This window comes from Panulirus ornatus, chromosome 13 (genome assembly GCF_036320965.1).
Source record: "Panulirus ornatus isolate Po-2019 chromosome 13, ASM3632096v1, whole genome shotgun sequence".
Taxonomy (NCBI): domain Eukaryota; kingdom Metazoa; phylum Arthropoda; class Malacostraca; order Decapoda; family Palinuridae; genus Panulirus; species Panulirus ornatus.
In genome coordinates, this window is record NC_092236.1 from 54544177 (window position 1) to 54560812 (window position 16636).

General features: G+C 37.2%; 1 protein-coding gene across 1 annotated transcript in view; it reads left to right on the top strand.

Moving 5' to 3' along the window:
* Dgk (diacyl glycerol kinase 1) overlaps positions 1 to 16636 on the top strand; it is a 150230-nt gene that overhangs the window by 119751 nt on the left and 13843 nt on the right. The window contains exons 12-16 of the mRNA XM_071668967.1: positions 7254 to 7459; positions 10861 to 11040; positions 12726 to 12842; positions 13341 to 13482; positions 16444 to 16568. Of these exons, the coding sequence (XP_071525068.1) occupies positions 7254 to 7459; positions 10861 to 11040; positions 12726 to 12842; positions 13341 to 13482; positions 16444 to 16568 (770 nt within the window). The remainder of the gene's footprint in view (positions 1 to 7253; positions 7460 to 10860; positions 11041 to 12725; positions 12843 to 13340; positions 13483 to 16443; positions 16569 to 16636) is intronic.

Genomic DNA, 16636 nt, shown 5'->3' on the forward strand with positions numbered 1-16636 from the left:
GAGCAGATTTTCTGATTATTTCCTATCGTAAAATCCCTTCTCTTTCGAAAAACTTTTCTGTTAACTGATGATTATCACTGTTAATGTGGTATCCTTGTTCAAAATAATTATGACGTGGTTGTCCTGATGCAGCATAACAGCAGGCAGGATGATTGCTGATTGGAGGGAAAAGTTTTGAATTGAGCTATTGCCACAGCTGGTATTTGGGTGATCAGTGAATGGTGAGACACATGAACCTCACCATAAGTTGGGGATTAGAAGCTCCTAACCCCTGGAGATCATGGAGATTCTCTTATCTTATGGGATATTACCCCAGAGAGAAACAGTTTTTCATCATTCAAAACTGTACTTTATAAAACATTGTTACTATACTGTATATTAATCTCATTGTTTTCCAAGAGAAAGAAAAAACACAGCATAACCGAAAATTATAAGGTAGGATTCATCTGTCAACCACACCAAATAAGAAAGTGTTTGCTGCCATATTGGAAAGACTCTGAGAGCCAAACTGAAACTCCCAAAATTTAAACATACCACAGGAAAAATTATTTAGAAATGTGTACACTGATATGAAGAAAATAAAAACAGAAAGCATGATTAAAACTTTAGCAAAGTAGCACAGAGCAGTGTGCTTGAATGATGAACTTGTGATCACCTGACTGGTTTAACTGAATAGTCACAAAACGTGTGCCATGGGTTTTTAAAGAAAGATTAGATTACCTGTATATACTACCATATATATATTGAAACACATGTACAAGAAATGGTCACAGAACCAGTACCTTTGAGACCTGAGGAAAAGGACATAGGTAAAAAAAAAGAATTGTAGAATGATGAAAGAAACAGCCTGCATGTCTGCACTGTTGAAGCCTGAACAAATGAGTTATGAGGATTGATGTCCAAGAAGTGACACCCTAATCTGATCATTGGATCTATGTAAATGAACATAGCTGGCTTCAAAGGTATTTTAGTGATTGAAGAGACTGATAAAGCTGTGTTTTAATTCCTAAAGGTGGGGTGACATGCAGACAGATGATTGTAATAAAGGAGAAAAAAACCTTCAAATTTTGTTTTGTGTTATAAAAGAAAAGAAAAATATATGTAAAAGGAATGGATGTTAAAAAAATTAAGCTAACTTACCTTATATGGGTGTGGTATAATTGTGGTTCAATGCTGAAGTCAGCATGGAAATACCTGGGTGGTGATGGAGAGGATTATGGAGGGTTTGCTTCATTTACATTTTCTGTTTCCCATATGAAATGGAAGAAATACATGTAAAAATAAAGTTTAAGTATAAAAAATTGAGCTAATATACGTTATATGGCCATGGTTAAATCTGAAGTTAACAAACAGATGTGTGTCAGCTATTTTCTCATTCTGAGCCATCATTGAGTTGCCACTCATGCTGCCTGTTTAGAGAAGAAACAAAGTTGACTCCTAGTGCCCATACAAATGTCATGATATTTGAGTGCAGTTAAAAGAAAAGTCTCACTGATTAGTGCTACTAGCATGACTTTAGTATTCCCTAGATAGTCAGTTGTGTAATCCTTTTTAGTGTTTTAAGGGTCAACCCTCCTGTGAGCAAGTGCCCTCTTTAATGTTTATAAGGTTGTGGCCAGAGGTAAGAAATAAACAGAGTGTATGTATTCTAATCTATGGATGATAATATGGATTAGTGATAATTTGTATTCAGTAGATATTTTTGTGTACCTCTGGTAGCCAAAGTGTTAGTTTCAAAGATATAGTAATAGAGGTAGGCAAAGTTGGAGAGAGAGTTTGAAAAGATTAACTTGAACAGAGTTCAGAGAGAGAAAGACTCAGACTCAGTGAGTAAGACTGAATGTCAGACAAACAGAAGCTTCACTGAACTTGTTTCAGAATGCTCAAGAATTCTAAGATTGTAAAAGCATCTAAGCCTTATTCAGACATTTTGGGTATCTCAGAAGGGTGAGAACCTTCAAGGATTGTTAAAGTATAGAAAGAGAACCTCTCATTTATATTCATATCCCCAGAAATCTCAAAAGCTTCTCGAAATTATTATGTACTGTATTAGAGAAGACCTACGAGCTTTCTCATTGTATAAAGGCATTGCAGCCTCTGTTTTACCATTGTAAGTAATACCTTTCTATGGTGTTAGGTGAAAGTAAAGATTGTTTTCAGTGCTTCACCAATTGACACAAATGCCCCCTATGACATTCTGATCTATGCTATTTTTCCCTACTTTGATGACATGGATGCTAAGACTATATGGTAAGTTGAGAGAAACAGTACCTGTCAAATGCATCTGGAGCTCTCAGGATACTTTTAGTAGATCTGTGGTATTCGGTGAAAGTAAAGATTGTTAAGTTTTCAGTGCTTCACTTATTGACCTAAATGCCCCCAATGAAATTCTGATCTATGATATTTTTCCCTACTATGATGACATGGATGGTAAGACTATATGGTAAGTTGAGAGAAACAGTACCTGTCAAATGCATCTGGAGCTCTCAGGATACTCTCAGTAGATTGTGGTAAAGAATAAGTTTTTTATTAGGCAAAGAGTGATCATATTTGTGGTAAGCAGTCGTAATGATTAAACCTTTGCATTCAGTTACAGAATACATGGTCTCTCTAGGTTGCGATTTATGACTGGCACATACCATAGATATTTAAATGTTAAAACAGTTCTGCTCCATCTGCTTATACTGAGCCTCAGAGGTCTGTACGACAAGTTAAGCAAGATTAAGGGCTTTTCAAACAGGGTTAGAAGTTATATGCTTCTTAAAGTTGTCATGCTGATTGATGTGTCACTGTAACTTTGTTTGAGTTCTTGCTTTCAGTAGGTCAGTGAAGGATATGAAATGAGGTAATTGAGCTATAAGTTCCTGGCACTAACATTTTAATCCAAAGAATGATTGTAATTGTTTCATAGACTTCTGTTTTACTGCTGGATGATTTCCCATTGTCTAATCTTTTGACCTAAAATAGTTGGATACTATTTTTCTAATATGTACAGAAGGGATGTGTAACATTGAAAGATGTTCATTCCAAGTTACTGTTTGGCCCAGGACATCATCTGCTTAATTACCCATGTTTTTTCTACCATGCAGAAATCTTGCAACTTTTGAGGGCAACAGGAGAGTCTACTAAACAAAAATATTTGCATTCATTAGGAATAACAAAAGCTGTTAAATATTTTGAAAATTTGTCCTTGCTGTTAAACATTTTGAAGGTTTGGCCCCCTCAATTAGCCAAACTTAGTGACTAAAGTTAGGTTAAAAAAATAACTGTTCCCTTGAGCTTTGATTAAATTTCTATGGTCATTCCACTTTCACAGTCATGTTTTAATTATTTTACCAAACTTTTTTATAGACACTGAAGTAAAGGAATCCATATGTATTTTTGTACAGTTATAATAGGAACGCAGTCTTTGAATTTTAATCTTTTTGTTATCCCTTCTTGAACATTTTTTTAACAGCTCCCTCTTACTCTTAGTAGTAAGTATAAAAGAAGAGGGAGATATTTTCAATATATCTTTCAGCCCTGACATTGTAAAAAACTTCTCTTTCCTAGCCTGATGAATCTTGGCAAGGATTGGAGCTAACTTGGTGGTACACTCCTTTAGAATATGAGGAAGTTTGCCATCCAGTCCATATGCCTTTTTTGCCTGTAAAATAAGAGGGGAGGATTTCCAGTCCCCCACTCCCATCTCTTTTAATTGCCTTCTACGACATGCAAGGAATATGTGAGAAGTATTCTCTTTAAAATGGAAGTGTAGTATACTTCAAACTTGCTACCCTACATTTCTAAATTACCTTCCATCAGTACCTTATGGATAAGAGATGGGGTATCATTATGGTGAGGTTTTAGTACCATGAGCTGTTATAGTGATTCACTGCATTTTCTCATGATGACTGTATAAAACAAATAATTGTTTCCCTAACTCAATGTTACTGTTGAGGAATGTATTGATGCTTTCCTCAGCCTCTAATGGTGGTGCTGGGGCTTTCCTCAGCAGACTTGTCCTCCCTCTCATTCAGTGTTATTGGCTTGAAGAACTTGTTCCTTTCTCTGAGCTTATGTTTGCATTGCATGCATGATTCCAACACCATTTGTAGATTCACCAGGATAGTAGAGGACAGGAGAATGTTATTAAAAATCATAGGGGAATTATTTTCTCCTATAAGCCCCATATCTACTGCTGCAATGGTGTTTTCTTCCATTAGGGTAATATTGTCCTCAGCAGGGAGAGAATTTTTTTTTTTAATTAGGAACTGTCTTTTCGTCTGACAGATTCATTCTTACTACAGGGGAAACAAATTTGGTGCCTTGTTCACCAGAAAAGGAAGAACTGTAGGGATGTTGTCAACAATCAGGTCTGTGTGTCTTTCATATAGATTGCACTTATATTTTCAGTGTGTTCTGGAGTTCTGATGTGGATAAGATTACTGTTTGTGATTACCATTTGTGTGTAATGGGAGATAGTTATACACTCATGGAGCCCTGTCTTTACTCCTGTACATGAATACATGCACATACATACACCCCAATTTAAGCCAGTCATCAACAAGCCTTGAGTGGAGAATGAACATGTGGGTTAGGTGTGAACCTCCTGTAGCTTATTGTTACTTCCTTGATTTGAAACTTGCAAACAAGGTTTCAGAGTTGCTAACTGACTTCAGAAAATGTAGAGTGGGTTTAGTTAGATTATCACAGGGATCATCTGTGTATGCTTAGATACTCCTTAGTGAAGTCATCTATTTCTGACAATATATTGAAGGTCTTTTTGTTTAGGAACATCCTTAGTTCATGATGACACTTGTGCTGGAACTCCTCCTTGAGGATGCAACCCTTGCTGAGTCCAGAAACATCTATCCACCTGTCAAAGAAGTGAAACATCCTGAATGAGAAAATTGTAACTTTTTCCTTTGGGTTAAGCTTCCTGAATTGGTGATGGTTATTTTTTTCAGTCAACATTCATTTTAATAAAGTGATCCTCTTTACTTTTTCTTAATTGTCAGGATCTGACTTAGGAAGACTAGAAGACTAAAATAAACTTTTGAAACCTTACTGGTTAGGTCATTCTTTGACCTCTGATATGTCATGAAATACCTCTCAAATTTTTCAAGGTATGTATTGATAGCATCTGTACTTATATCATATGTAAGTAACTAAAGTTTCAGGTTAGGAGCTGGAATAACGTGAGGGTGGCTTTGGGAGGATTTATTGATGAGGTTGACTTGTTCTAATTTGAACTCAACCTTTTTCAGCTTTCTTCATACTGTGTTTTTGTTATTCCTCTGGTTTTCTTCACATTTTTGGTCTTGTTCTCTCATGTTGTCATTTTTCCTTTCTATCATCATATTCTCGATATAATTATTCCTTCCATTGATTATCTGTCACTTTAGTAGTTTCATTTCATTTTCATCTTCTTGCTTGAATGCATGTTTTAATCGTTACTTCAATTTTCTGTCTACATACAGTATTCTTGTAATTCTTGTTCTTCATGGTCCAGTTGTTGTTCTTTCTTGGTGGGCATGTTCAGCACAATATATTCATTCATACTGAATGATTCTGAAGTAGTTGTATTTGGTGTTCAGTGTTGGTTTTCAGTGCTTCAAACTTGGATTTTATGCATACAGTAGTTCCCTCCCAGCAAACTTTTTGCATTAATTGATCACAGGTAATTGCACCATATATAATATTGTTGATCAAAGGATGTCTAACAGAGTGCAATGTAAGCTCTTAAAACTGAACAGTATTTTATGTCCCTAGCAGCACAGGATGATACAATGATGGGAATACAGAGGCAGTAGTACTTGCATACAATAAGGAGGCTCGTGTTCCTTCTCTGATATTTTTGTCATTGTCTCTCAGGATTGGTGGATAGGATTGTGGTGAAACTTGGCAAGTAGAAAGGTGGTTCCATAAAGGTGTGGTATGCAGTCTACCAAACTTCTCAATGTCGCTCTGGATGACAAACTAAGCTGGAAGGAACACATCAGTACCATCATCATATATTCCAGCTGTCATCTCCACTTTCCTCATCGATTCAAGACACTTGGATGCTGAGCAGCCTCAACTCAAGAATGTCTACAAAACTTTTATTCTTCCCAACCTCACTTATGCCTTCCCTGCCTGGTCTTCCTTATCTCTTATATAACAGAGACTGAAAAGGTGCAGAAAAAAGCATGCAAGATTATCCTCAGCCCCTCTCATACCGCCTTCCAAGAGGTGCTCAACACATTGGCCCTTCTGACTCTCTCCAGCCATCACCTGGACCTCATCTGACTGTTCAGGATGAAGCTACTGCACTAGCCTTGCCACCATCTTCTCTTACCACCTGAGATCCCTCATCCTTAAGTTGCAGTTAGGCACTATAACTGCCTCAAACCTATAAGAGTGTACAGACCTCTACAAGATTAGCCCCATTCCAAACACCATGAACATCAATAAGTAGCTGACTATATTGATCTCTATTTTAGTATTTGTGTAATTACTGTCTGTTCAACACCCCTATTTTATAACGTCTTGTTTTTTGTTGTATGTATTTTCTCTATATATTCATTCTTTGGCTGCAGGTAATTAATTAAATCAAACATTATTATTGTTTTATTATTATTGTTATTTTACTGTAGTTTCCATTGTATGCATGCAGATGCACAAATGTGTATATATGCAAAAATGATACCTTATTATCATTACTCCTTCATGACTATCGTAGAGATAATCTAGTGAGATTCAAATTGTTGTGCTCAAGGACTGATGGACCTGAGTCATGTCAGGTTCTGGACTTTCAGGCTGTAGTTGAAGCCCTTAGATGAACACTGAGAATGGGAAGATCAAGCCTGATTTTCCAGTCAAACTTTAATTCCATTTTGTTACAAACCATTCTTCTCATAATTTTCCAAGTGTTTATAAATGATCTTATTTAGTGTTAGCAAATTTCCTTGTATATTCATTCTAATCACTAGAAAATGAAGCATGGGTGTGTTTGCAGTTTTGTTTTAATATTAAAATTGTGAACCTTCCTCCTGTTTGGAAAACAAAAAACAATATTTTCCTTTTGTTGCAATAGTTTGAATTCAGTTTATGATTCAGCATCATATTAGGAAAGCCACTTGTAATAATAAAACTAGTGCATGATAAATACAAAACATTCTATTTCAGGGATAACATTTGATCTGTCTATATTGTATATATCAGGTAATGCTAGGTAGTCCTGAATATGACAGATTCAGTTCATTTGAAATAATTTTTCCCTCCTTTTACAGTTTGTAAATACACAGTGCACGAGCGATGTGTCCAGAGAGCACCAGCCTCTTGTATTGCAACGTATGTGAAGAGCAAGAGAACATCCCAGTCCATGTTACACCACTGGGTGGAGGGCAACTGTCCTGGGAAGTGCTCTCGCTGCAAGAAGACTATCAAGAGTTACAATGGCATCACTGGATTACATTGCTCCTGGTGTCATCTTCGGGTTCGTGTTGTTTGTACCATCGAAGTGTTGATGATACCTTCTGAATGATGCTGGTGCCATTTAACTCAGTTGGTCTAAACCAGTGACAGCATGGATCACCTACTGGTTACACAAGTGAGGGAATAACTTGATGCAACTCAGCATTTGCTCAGCTGTAGTATGTGACCTGTTGTATATATCATTCTGATGTAGGTGCCACCATTCATAGATGTTACATCACTTAACATGTATTATCATATATCTGTATTCTGCATGCCATCTCTTGCTTCATAACCAAGTTGTTAAATTTCAAATTTGTGTTCATCAGAACCTAGATACCTGATCCAAGAGCCCACATTGTATATTTAATTATAACTGAGGGTTGAACATTAGCTGCAACACCCCACAATGATTCTTTCAGCTGTGCTGTCATGTCCCTTACATATTAGTATACATTGCAAAATCCTTATGATTCATAGTCAAAATATGACTAGGATGTGCATTACAAACTAAGGCTTCTGTTTCCCAGTATTAGAATGATTTTCTTAGGAAATAGAGTTGCTTTATTCTCTCATGTAATTTAGGACAAGCTGTAGAAATTTGAGAAGTAGGTCTAGAGAGGTAAAATCAATCCTCAAATAATTATGCTAAGCATTTTTGATTGAATCAGTCAGTAAAGATTTAAAATTTAAAAAAAATCAAAGTTGTAAATGAAGGGAGCAGTTAAGAGTTCAGTAGAAAACCCAACATTTGTGAGCAAATGAGATATGTCTCCCTCCACACTGTCACTCACCATTATGTTTACTAAACACATCTTCACTTCACCTTTTAGAATAATTTACTTCACCTTTGATAACCACATATTCAGTTCATCCATCACAACTGCATACTCATTACATGCACTTCACCCTTGACATATACATTTCACTGTACCCTCAACAGATACATCTTCACATTACTCTATACAAACATCTTTATTACCCTCTTTACACCACTGGCCTTTGTCCTAACCCTTTGAAATCAAGCTACAGGCTGTTTTCCCTATGCCAACATCTTCACAGCACCATTGACAAATGTACTGTCATCATATCCATTTCTTCACCACACTTTGAACACCACTGGCATTTGACCAAACCTTCAAGTCAAAGGCCAGGATTAGGGTGCTAATTAGTAAAAAGTACAAAAAAAGAAACTATATTTCCCTCTTATGAAGGGACACATGAATACCTAATTGTTTATTACACAGTCGTCAGAGAATTATCACAAGTTTTGATGTTTTTGCATGCAGATAAATCAGTCTCTCAGCACATACTCACACAAAAGATACTGTACATCATCCTCCAAAACAATGATGAAAAGTGGTTAGCCAAGTTAGCCAAGCTGGCCATCGTCATAATCATTGACAAATGCTTCACTTTTGAAATCCTTAGCTCCACAGGGAAGTTCCCCAAGGAGATCTTTCTCCAACCCTCTTCAACATATATGACCCCTATTACCCTTTGCATATCTTACCCCAACCCACTTCAACAACCATGACCCCATTACCACAGTTTGAAAGTCTTCTCATATTCAGATGACCATATGGTTGTATTACACTTTGACATCTCAGAAGCAACAACAAATATATGAAACTACATTACACAGTTGGAAAGGTGGCTCACCAAGAACAGGATGTCCACATCTCAATCACCCTTTTGATCCTAGATAAGGACATGTCTGACTTTCCCCCTACTGTCACCTTGAATGGCCAGTCACATTCATTCAGCAAAATAACGAAAATTCTGAGCATCATGTAAGGTACACAAATGACTTCACTTCACTTCCCACATAACAAACATCAACTCAAGACTAAGAAATATATTAACTGCTTTCAGAACACTTAACTGGCACCAGATGTGTACAACAAAAAGAATCCCTTATTATCCTTAATAAACTGTTTATCTGCTCCAGCCTTAATTGTGCCTCTCTTGCCAGAAGCAAATATAACAATGCTGCAAACCACCCAAAATAGAGTATACAAAACAATCATATACACAAATAAAAAAAGATCCTCAATACAATCCCACCGATATGTTTGATACTCAGTTCTTTGCAACAGGACAAGATCCTCCCCAGCCAAACCACTCTGTAACTAACCAACAAACTCCAAATAGAAATAGCGAGCTTACCTCTTCTTTACACTTCAGCACCCTTTACAATTAAATACCCCCCTCCAACCCGACCCCAGTAAAGGCACCACAAACAAAATGTACACAGAATGAAATAACCTGATTAGCACTACATAAATGCCTTCCCCACTCACTCTTAGACACCACCTTATCAAACATACACCCATGTAAAACAACTTATGGAGAGAATGAGTGACAAAAGATTGACAAAGAGGATATATGTGTAAGAGGTGGAGGGAACAAGAAGTGGGAGACTGAATTGGAGGTGGAAGTGTGGAGTGAAAAAGATTTTGAGCCATCAGGTCCTGAACATACAGGAGGATGAGAGGCATGCAAGGAATAGAGTGAATTGGGACAATGTGGTATACTGGGGTTGACATGCTGTCAGTGGATTGAACGAGGGCATGTGAAGCATCTTGGGTAAACCATGGAAAGTTTTGTGGGGCCTGGATGTGGATAGGGAGCTGTGGTTTTGGTGCATTACACATGACAGCTAGAGACTGAGTGAGAACGAATGTGGCCTTTGTAGTCTTTTCCTAGCTCTACCTTGCGCGCGTGCAAGGGGAGGGGTTTTCGTTTCATGTGTGGCGATGGAAATGAGTGAAGGCAGCAAGTATGAATTATGTACATGTGTATGTATGTATATGTCTGTGTATGTCTATATATGTATATGTTGAAATGTATAAGTATGTATATGTGCGTGTGTGGACGTATATGTATATACATGTGTATGTAGGTGGGGTGGGCCATTCTTTTGTCTGTTTCCTTATGCTACCTCGCTAACGTGGGAGACAGTGACAAAGTATAATGATATAAAAAAAAGTACATGTATATATATTTTCAATGAGATGGACTTGATTAGGGCATTGACTTACCTGTGCAGTCTGAGACAACATAAAGAATGGATAAAAAGTTTTGTATCTTGTATGTTTAGTATGAAAGACAGCAAAATACTGTTACAAGCTTTTATTATGGAATAGTGAGAGTATGTGGTGGTATGAATAAGCAAGTAACAAGGCTGCTGTCAGTTTAAATTTCCTAATTATATAGGCTGCCAGGAGGTGACATAAACTTATGACCTGAACTGCATTTGTGCTAGTCATGCCACTGTTATAATAATCATTGTTACTTTTTTTTATACTTTTAACAGGTTTGTTGTACCGTAGCATTATTTGAACATCTTTCTTTAGTATAAATTGTGGACTCAGCATTTTCTGTTATTTACCCCCCAAAAATATTTGATCTTCTCTACAGCTACACAACAGATGTGCTTCCCAAGTCAAGCGTGAATGCAACTTTGGTGAGCACAGAGTTCATGTTCTTCCCCCGACAGCCATCTGCCCCATTGTCCTGGATCGGCAGAGATCCATATCCAAAGAGAAGAAAGATCTCCATCGATCTGAGTCAACATCAGGTGGCCTCAGTGAAGGCACTGTGAGTGTTTGTTATCTTACATATTTTCATACTCAGCTGTACGATTTATTTCTGTTTCATGTATACTTCCAATTTTTATTTAATTTTCATTTAACAAATATATGCCAGGCTGTCTGTAAACTCATCAGGGATATACCTTAGTTTGATTTCATTAATCCAATTTACAAATTTTATCTTTATATTAGAAGATTTTTATAATTTACAGGGAGTTCCAGAAAGCTTTTCCATTATCAGCTTTTGAAAAGCTGATAGTCAGATCAGATTGAAAGTTGACATGAACTTACCCTTGTATTAGTCTAACACTGACTTAATATAATCAGCCATCACTCACCATCCACTTTCATTTTTACCCATATCAGTGTAGAGCTCACTTACCTATACTCTTTCACTCACTCCCTCCACTCCTGCTTCAGCAGTAATGCTACCATGTCCTTAGCTCTTGTCTTCTAACCAACCCCTGACTTTACTCCTAAGATGTATCCAAATGATTCTTTCCCTTTATCTTTGAGCTTTGTTTCACTCAGAGCCAGAAAAACATTGACCTTTTGAGGTTTTCTTTCTGCATCTTTCAAAGAACTATTGCTGTCAACACTGTCAATCTGATTCAGAAATTTGAAGGGTTTAATCAAGTTAACCTTCTTTCTTTTCTAGGTTTTCTCAATTACCTAAGGTTCTTTTGTAGCCCTACTTTGATCTTATGTATTAGATCTTTATATTTCTTTAAACCTAGTGAACAAAAGTGGAAAAAAAAATGGTAAAAAAGAGCAAAAAATAAAACTGATTTTTTCCCATATAGTTACCTCCAGAAAATTATGCAGTGCCAAGAAAACCTTATCTACATGACATGATACAGAAATGATTATTAAACAATGCAGTCGCCATCCTTATTACCTTACTGAAAAAATACACTGGTATATCTTTTCTGATGTATTTAGGGCAGCAGTGATGGCATGTGCAAGAGATGCATGTGGCATGAGAAAGGTGGGAGGTGGGCAGATTAAAAAGGGTTGTGAGTGGTGGGATAAAGAAGTAAAATTGTTAGTGAAAGAGAAAAGAGAGGCATTTGGATGACACTTACAAGGAAGAAGTGCAAATGACTGGGAGATATATACGAGAAAGTGGCAGGAGGTCAAGAGGAGTGTGCAGGGGTTGAAGAAGAGGGCAAATGAGAGTTGGGGTGAGAAAGTATCATTAAACTTTAAGGTTCTTTTCTTAGCTTGTCTATTTCAGACATGGAATATGAAAAAAAACAGATAACTTAGTATACTGTTAATATATGATACTAGGCAATTAGGTTAGTGACCCACACTTGTTGCCAAAGAATAACCGAGGAGCTGACTGCACAGTGTTATTATAGTATGGCATACTGATGCTGCAGTTGATATATCTCCCATTTGGCTGTCCTACACTGAATAAGTGTTTTTAAGTAAATCCTGTGCGAACTGTATAATTAAACTTTTATCATTTTCATCATGTTCTGATAGCATTATTAAATAGATAATTTGTTGGCATGGGTTGACAATTTTTTCTTTCAGTTTTAGGTACAGGTATGTTGTGCAGTTACTAATGCTTGTATGTTGCACAGTTACTAATGAGGCTGCAGTTCAGGTGCTCTTATCCGTAAGGTGCCACTTAATGTAACCTTACAGAATAACAAGATACATGATAATTGCTCTCTTTTACAGGTTTCGGCCCCAATGTCCTTCCAGATCACACCTCTCCCTGGGATCCACCCACTGGCTGTCTTTGTTAACCCTAAGAGTGGTGGTAGGCAGGGTGCTAGGATCCTCAGAAAATTTCAGGTATATACTTCTTTCTTTCCATACATCTTTGCCTAAGGTCTTTGTCTTGTGTATATGAACAAAAAGGCTTAATGATAGAACTGAAATCACAGGTATTAGTATCAGGATATGAGTTAACAATAACAGATGAAAATTTATTAAATCTATAGTCACTGTTATCAGAATAGTTTTGACATCTTGCTGTGTGTATGTAAGTTTTCTTAATTAATTACTATAAGTTGAATCTATGAGTGATGTTGTGAAATTTTTACATTTTCTTAAGACTATCAAATTCAGTCCCCATCACAACTAACCTCTTCAAAAATTTGTGTGTTCATGCAGGACTATCATATTTGTATGGAACTGAATTGCAGTTGAATATATAAGATTTTTGTTTTTAATGTTAGACGCATTATACGGTAGTTCTAGTGCAAAGTCAATTTGTGCCATTTGATAGTGTATTCGTGAAACTGTTTTCGGCTGGAAATTAACTTTTGAATCACTTGTATCTTTGTACAGTACCTGCTAAACCCTCGCCAGGTGTACAACTTAGCCAAGGATGGTCCCTTGCCTGGTCTCCAGTTGTTCAAGGATGTTCCAAATGTCCGGGTCATTGTGTGTGGTGGTGATGGTACCATAGGTTGGATCCTTGAGCAAATGGGTATGTTTGTATATTTTGTAAAGGTCTAGCAGGGAATGTGCAGCTTGAAAGTGGGAAATGGCAACTGTGTTGGAAGTGAGGACAACACCAAAAGGAGTGACAGAAACAAATTAGAGATAGGTTCTTAATATCATTTTCTAAAATTTTTTTTATGATAAATCAAATGCATTTAATCAGGTGTATTCGGTAAATAGTCTTTTACTCTTCTAGCTGTGCTTTTGCACAAAGATGCAGGCAGAGACAATTTTTCAATGCCATATTATGATTTGATAGTAGAAGATCTAGTAGCAGCAGGTGACACCTAGCAGTAGGTGACAGGCATCCATCTGAAAGGGAAGTACTACCTCATGGATATCTGAAAGGTTAGTGGTGGTGATGCAGTGAGCCAACACTGTGCCATTCATCATGTAACCTTCCCTTTCCCAGGTCGCTGTCTTTAGCTATCTTTGCTTCACTTACATGAGTTGCTGGCATCCAGTCCATCTACTCATACCCTCTCCATCACAAAACTTGATAACTTACAACTCACACAACACTGTTTTCTCCTGCAGCTTTACCTTGCTTTTTTTTTTCTAAATATGACAGTACAATTTCATTCAGGTTCTCTGGTGCTGAATCAGATTCATACTTCTAGGCGAAGAGGGCTGGATGTTCCCTAGGGGCCCCTTGACCAACAGCAAGCAGCTGTAACCTACTGCATTCTTCTAGACACGGCTATCAAGCTTGGCTCTTTCTCTTTTTGCAGCACTAGCAGTGTTCAATCTAACCCTGCTACTGTAGATCACCATCTGTCTGCTTCTCCTTTTGATCTTCTTCTAAAATCTAGGTTGCTTCCTCTCTCTACACTATTACAGCTCTACTTTTGATCTCTACCATCATTTCCATTCCAAGGGTGATGTTTGTGACTTGTGATACAGTGATCCACACTCAAATGTTGTGAAAATGGCTTTGATATCTGCATCATTTGCAACCCACTTCCTAATGCTACTCATGATTACTGTGGGAAAACAAAACATTTTTGAAGTAATAACATGAACATAAAACCATTGTTTAGCAGCTATATTTATAACTACTGGTCTATATCAACATTAAATGGAATGCGGTCCATAAAATTCACTGTTTAGCAGATGGTTGATATTTAATTAAAAAATATCATGCTCAAAACAAGATAGTGTAAAAAGATATGAGTTACATGGACTACTTACACTCTGTGGAATCATTCAGCTTGTTGAATCTAATCAGACACTACATCCTGTACTGCTCATACAAACTAGCTTTCCAAAACTTCTGGCCTATATATGTCTATAAAAGGATATAAAACACGCTCATATCACAGGATGATGTTGCAAACTGAGAGAATGAATGAGGGGAAGTAGACAAAGAGGATATATGTGTCAGAAGTTGAGGGGAAAAAGAGAAGGGTGTGACTAAACTGCCGATGGAAGGATGAAGTGAAAAGTATTTTAAGTGGTTGGGCCCAGGCATTGCAGGAGGATGAAAGGTGTTCATGGGATTGAGTGAATTGGAATGATGTGGTATACAAGGGTTGATGTGCTGTCAGTTGACTCAACCAGAGCACATGAAGTGGTCAGGGGTAACCATGGAAAGGTTCATGGTTATGGGGCTGCAGTTTTGGTGCATTGCACATGACAGCTACGGAATGGACGTGAGTGAATGTGGCAAGTGTTTATCTGTTCCTGGCACTACCTCAGTAATGAAGGAAATGGCAAACAAGTATGAAAGAAAAAAAAGAAATATAGCATCTGCAACTTGTCTTAAAAGAATGAATAATATCAACCTCCAGCATTGCACAAAAAAGAGCACTGATTTATTCCTTATAGCACTTTAAAACTTATGGCTGATATTAGTAATCAGATGATAGGTATAATACTTTGATGCTAAATATATATGTAATGTATAACATATAAAAACTGTAATATATAACAAATTGATCTCAAATGAAAGAGCTACTTACTGTGTGAACAGCCAGCTAAGCATATGGAAACAGCCACTAGTGGTGGTATTGCTTACCAATGGCTGCACGCACAAAGTGGTGACTTTAAGGACATGAGGTTATTCTCACTTGTTGCAGAAGGAAATATTTTTGCGAAGCCATGGTATAAACCCATTTCTTACATGAAATAAAACCGAATGGAATCAATGTTATCATAAGCCTCTTGTGTTACTAATTATTCTGGCATCACCCCTCTTCAACCATCTGTTTTTGTAACCTATGATGCTGCTGCTCTTTGTTCTTCAGGTATCACCTTGGCTTTTGTTCTTGTGAGCTGTCCATTTGTGTCCCTTCCTGCAAGGATTGCATCTGAGGCATTTATCTAGCTGCTGTTTCCCCACTGTTTTTGTGTGGAGACTGGCCCCCAAGGATTGACTATTATGATAACTTCCTTCTTCCAACAAACAGTCTAACTGGAATTTCTTTCCTTCTCTCATGTTCCACTTTTCCTTTTACCTTTCTTACTGTGAGTGTCATGATTACAAACACTCACAGAGCCCTGAGTAGTTTCTCTTTTCTTTTCATCTCATTCCCTCCATCTTAGATGGCCTTTGATTAGGGAATGTTTTGCCCATGCCATGTCACAGTAATAATATAATTGTCTTCCTGCTCATATGTTCAGCTCGCATTTTTATGTTTACTGCTCAGCCATTATAATATGACAATCTTTCTATCTATCTTGTTCCCTCTGGGAACTCCCATCGAAGGGGTGGCCATGGCGAAAGAGTCTCCACTTATCCCTTTCCTTACATGCCTCCCTCATGTACACCATTCTATGCATTCTTTGACCCATTGTTATTCTGTGATGAATTTATGATCCATAAGATGTAACAGAATCAACAGCATATTGTATCTGGCTTACAAAAGGGCATCTTTCTTACAAAAAATATTTCTTCCAATCTTGAGAAACAAACTGTACCTATTTCTTGACTAGTTAATACTTACAGATAAAGTCCAGTGGAGTCAGCCACCATGTGTAGGCATCATACCCTTGGGCACTGGTAATGACTTAGCACGCTGCCTCAGGTGGGGTGGGGGCTATGAAGGAGAAAGTCTTCACAAAATTCTCAAGGTATGATTCTTTGATAATGGATTTTAAAGAAAAAATTTCTTATAGAATTTGAAGTTGACTTAATACAT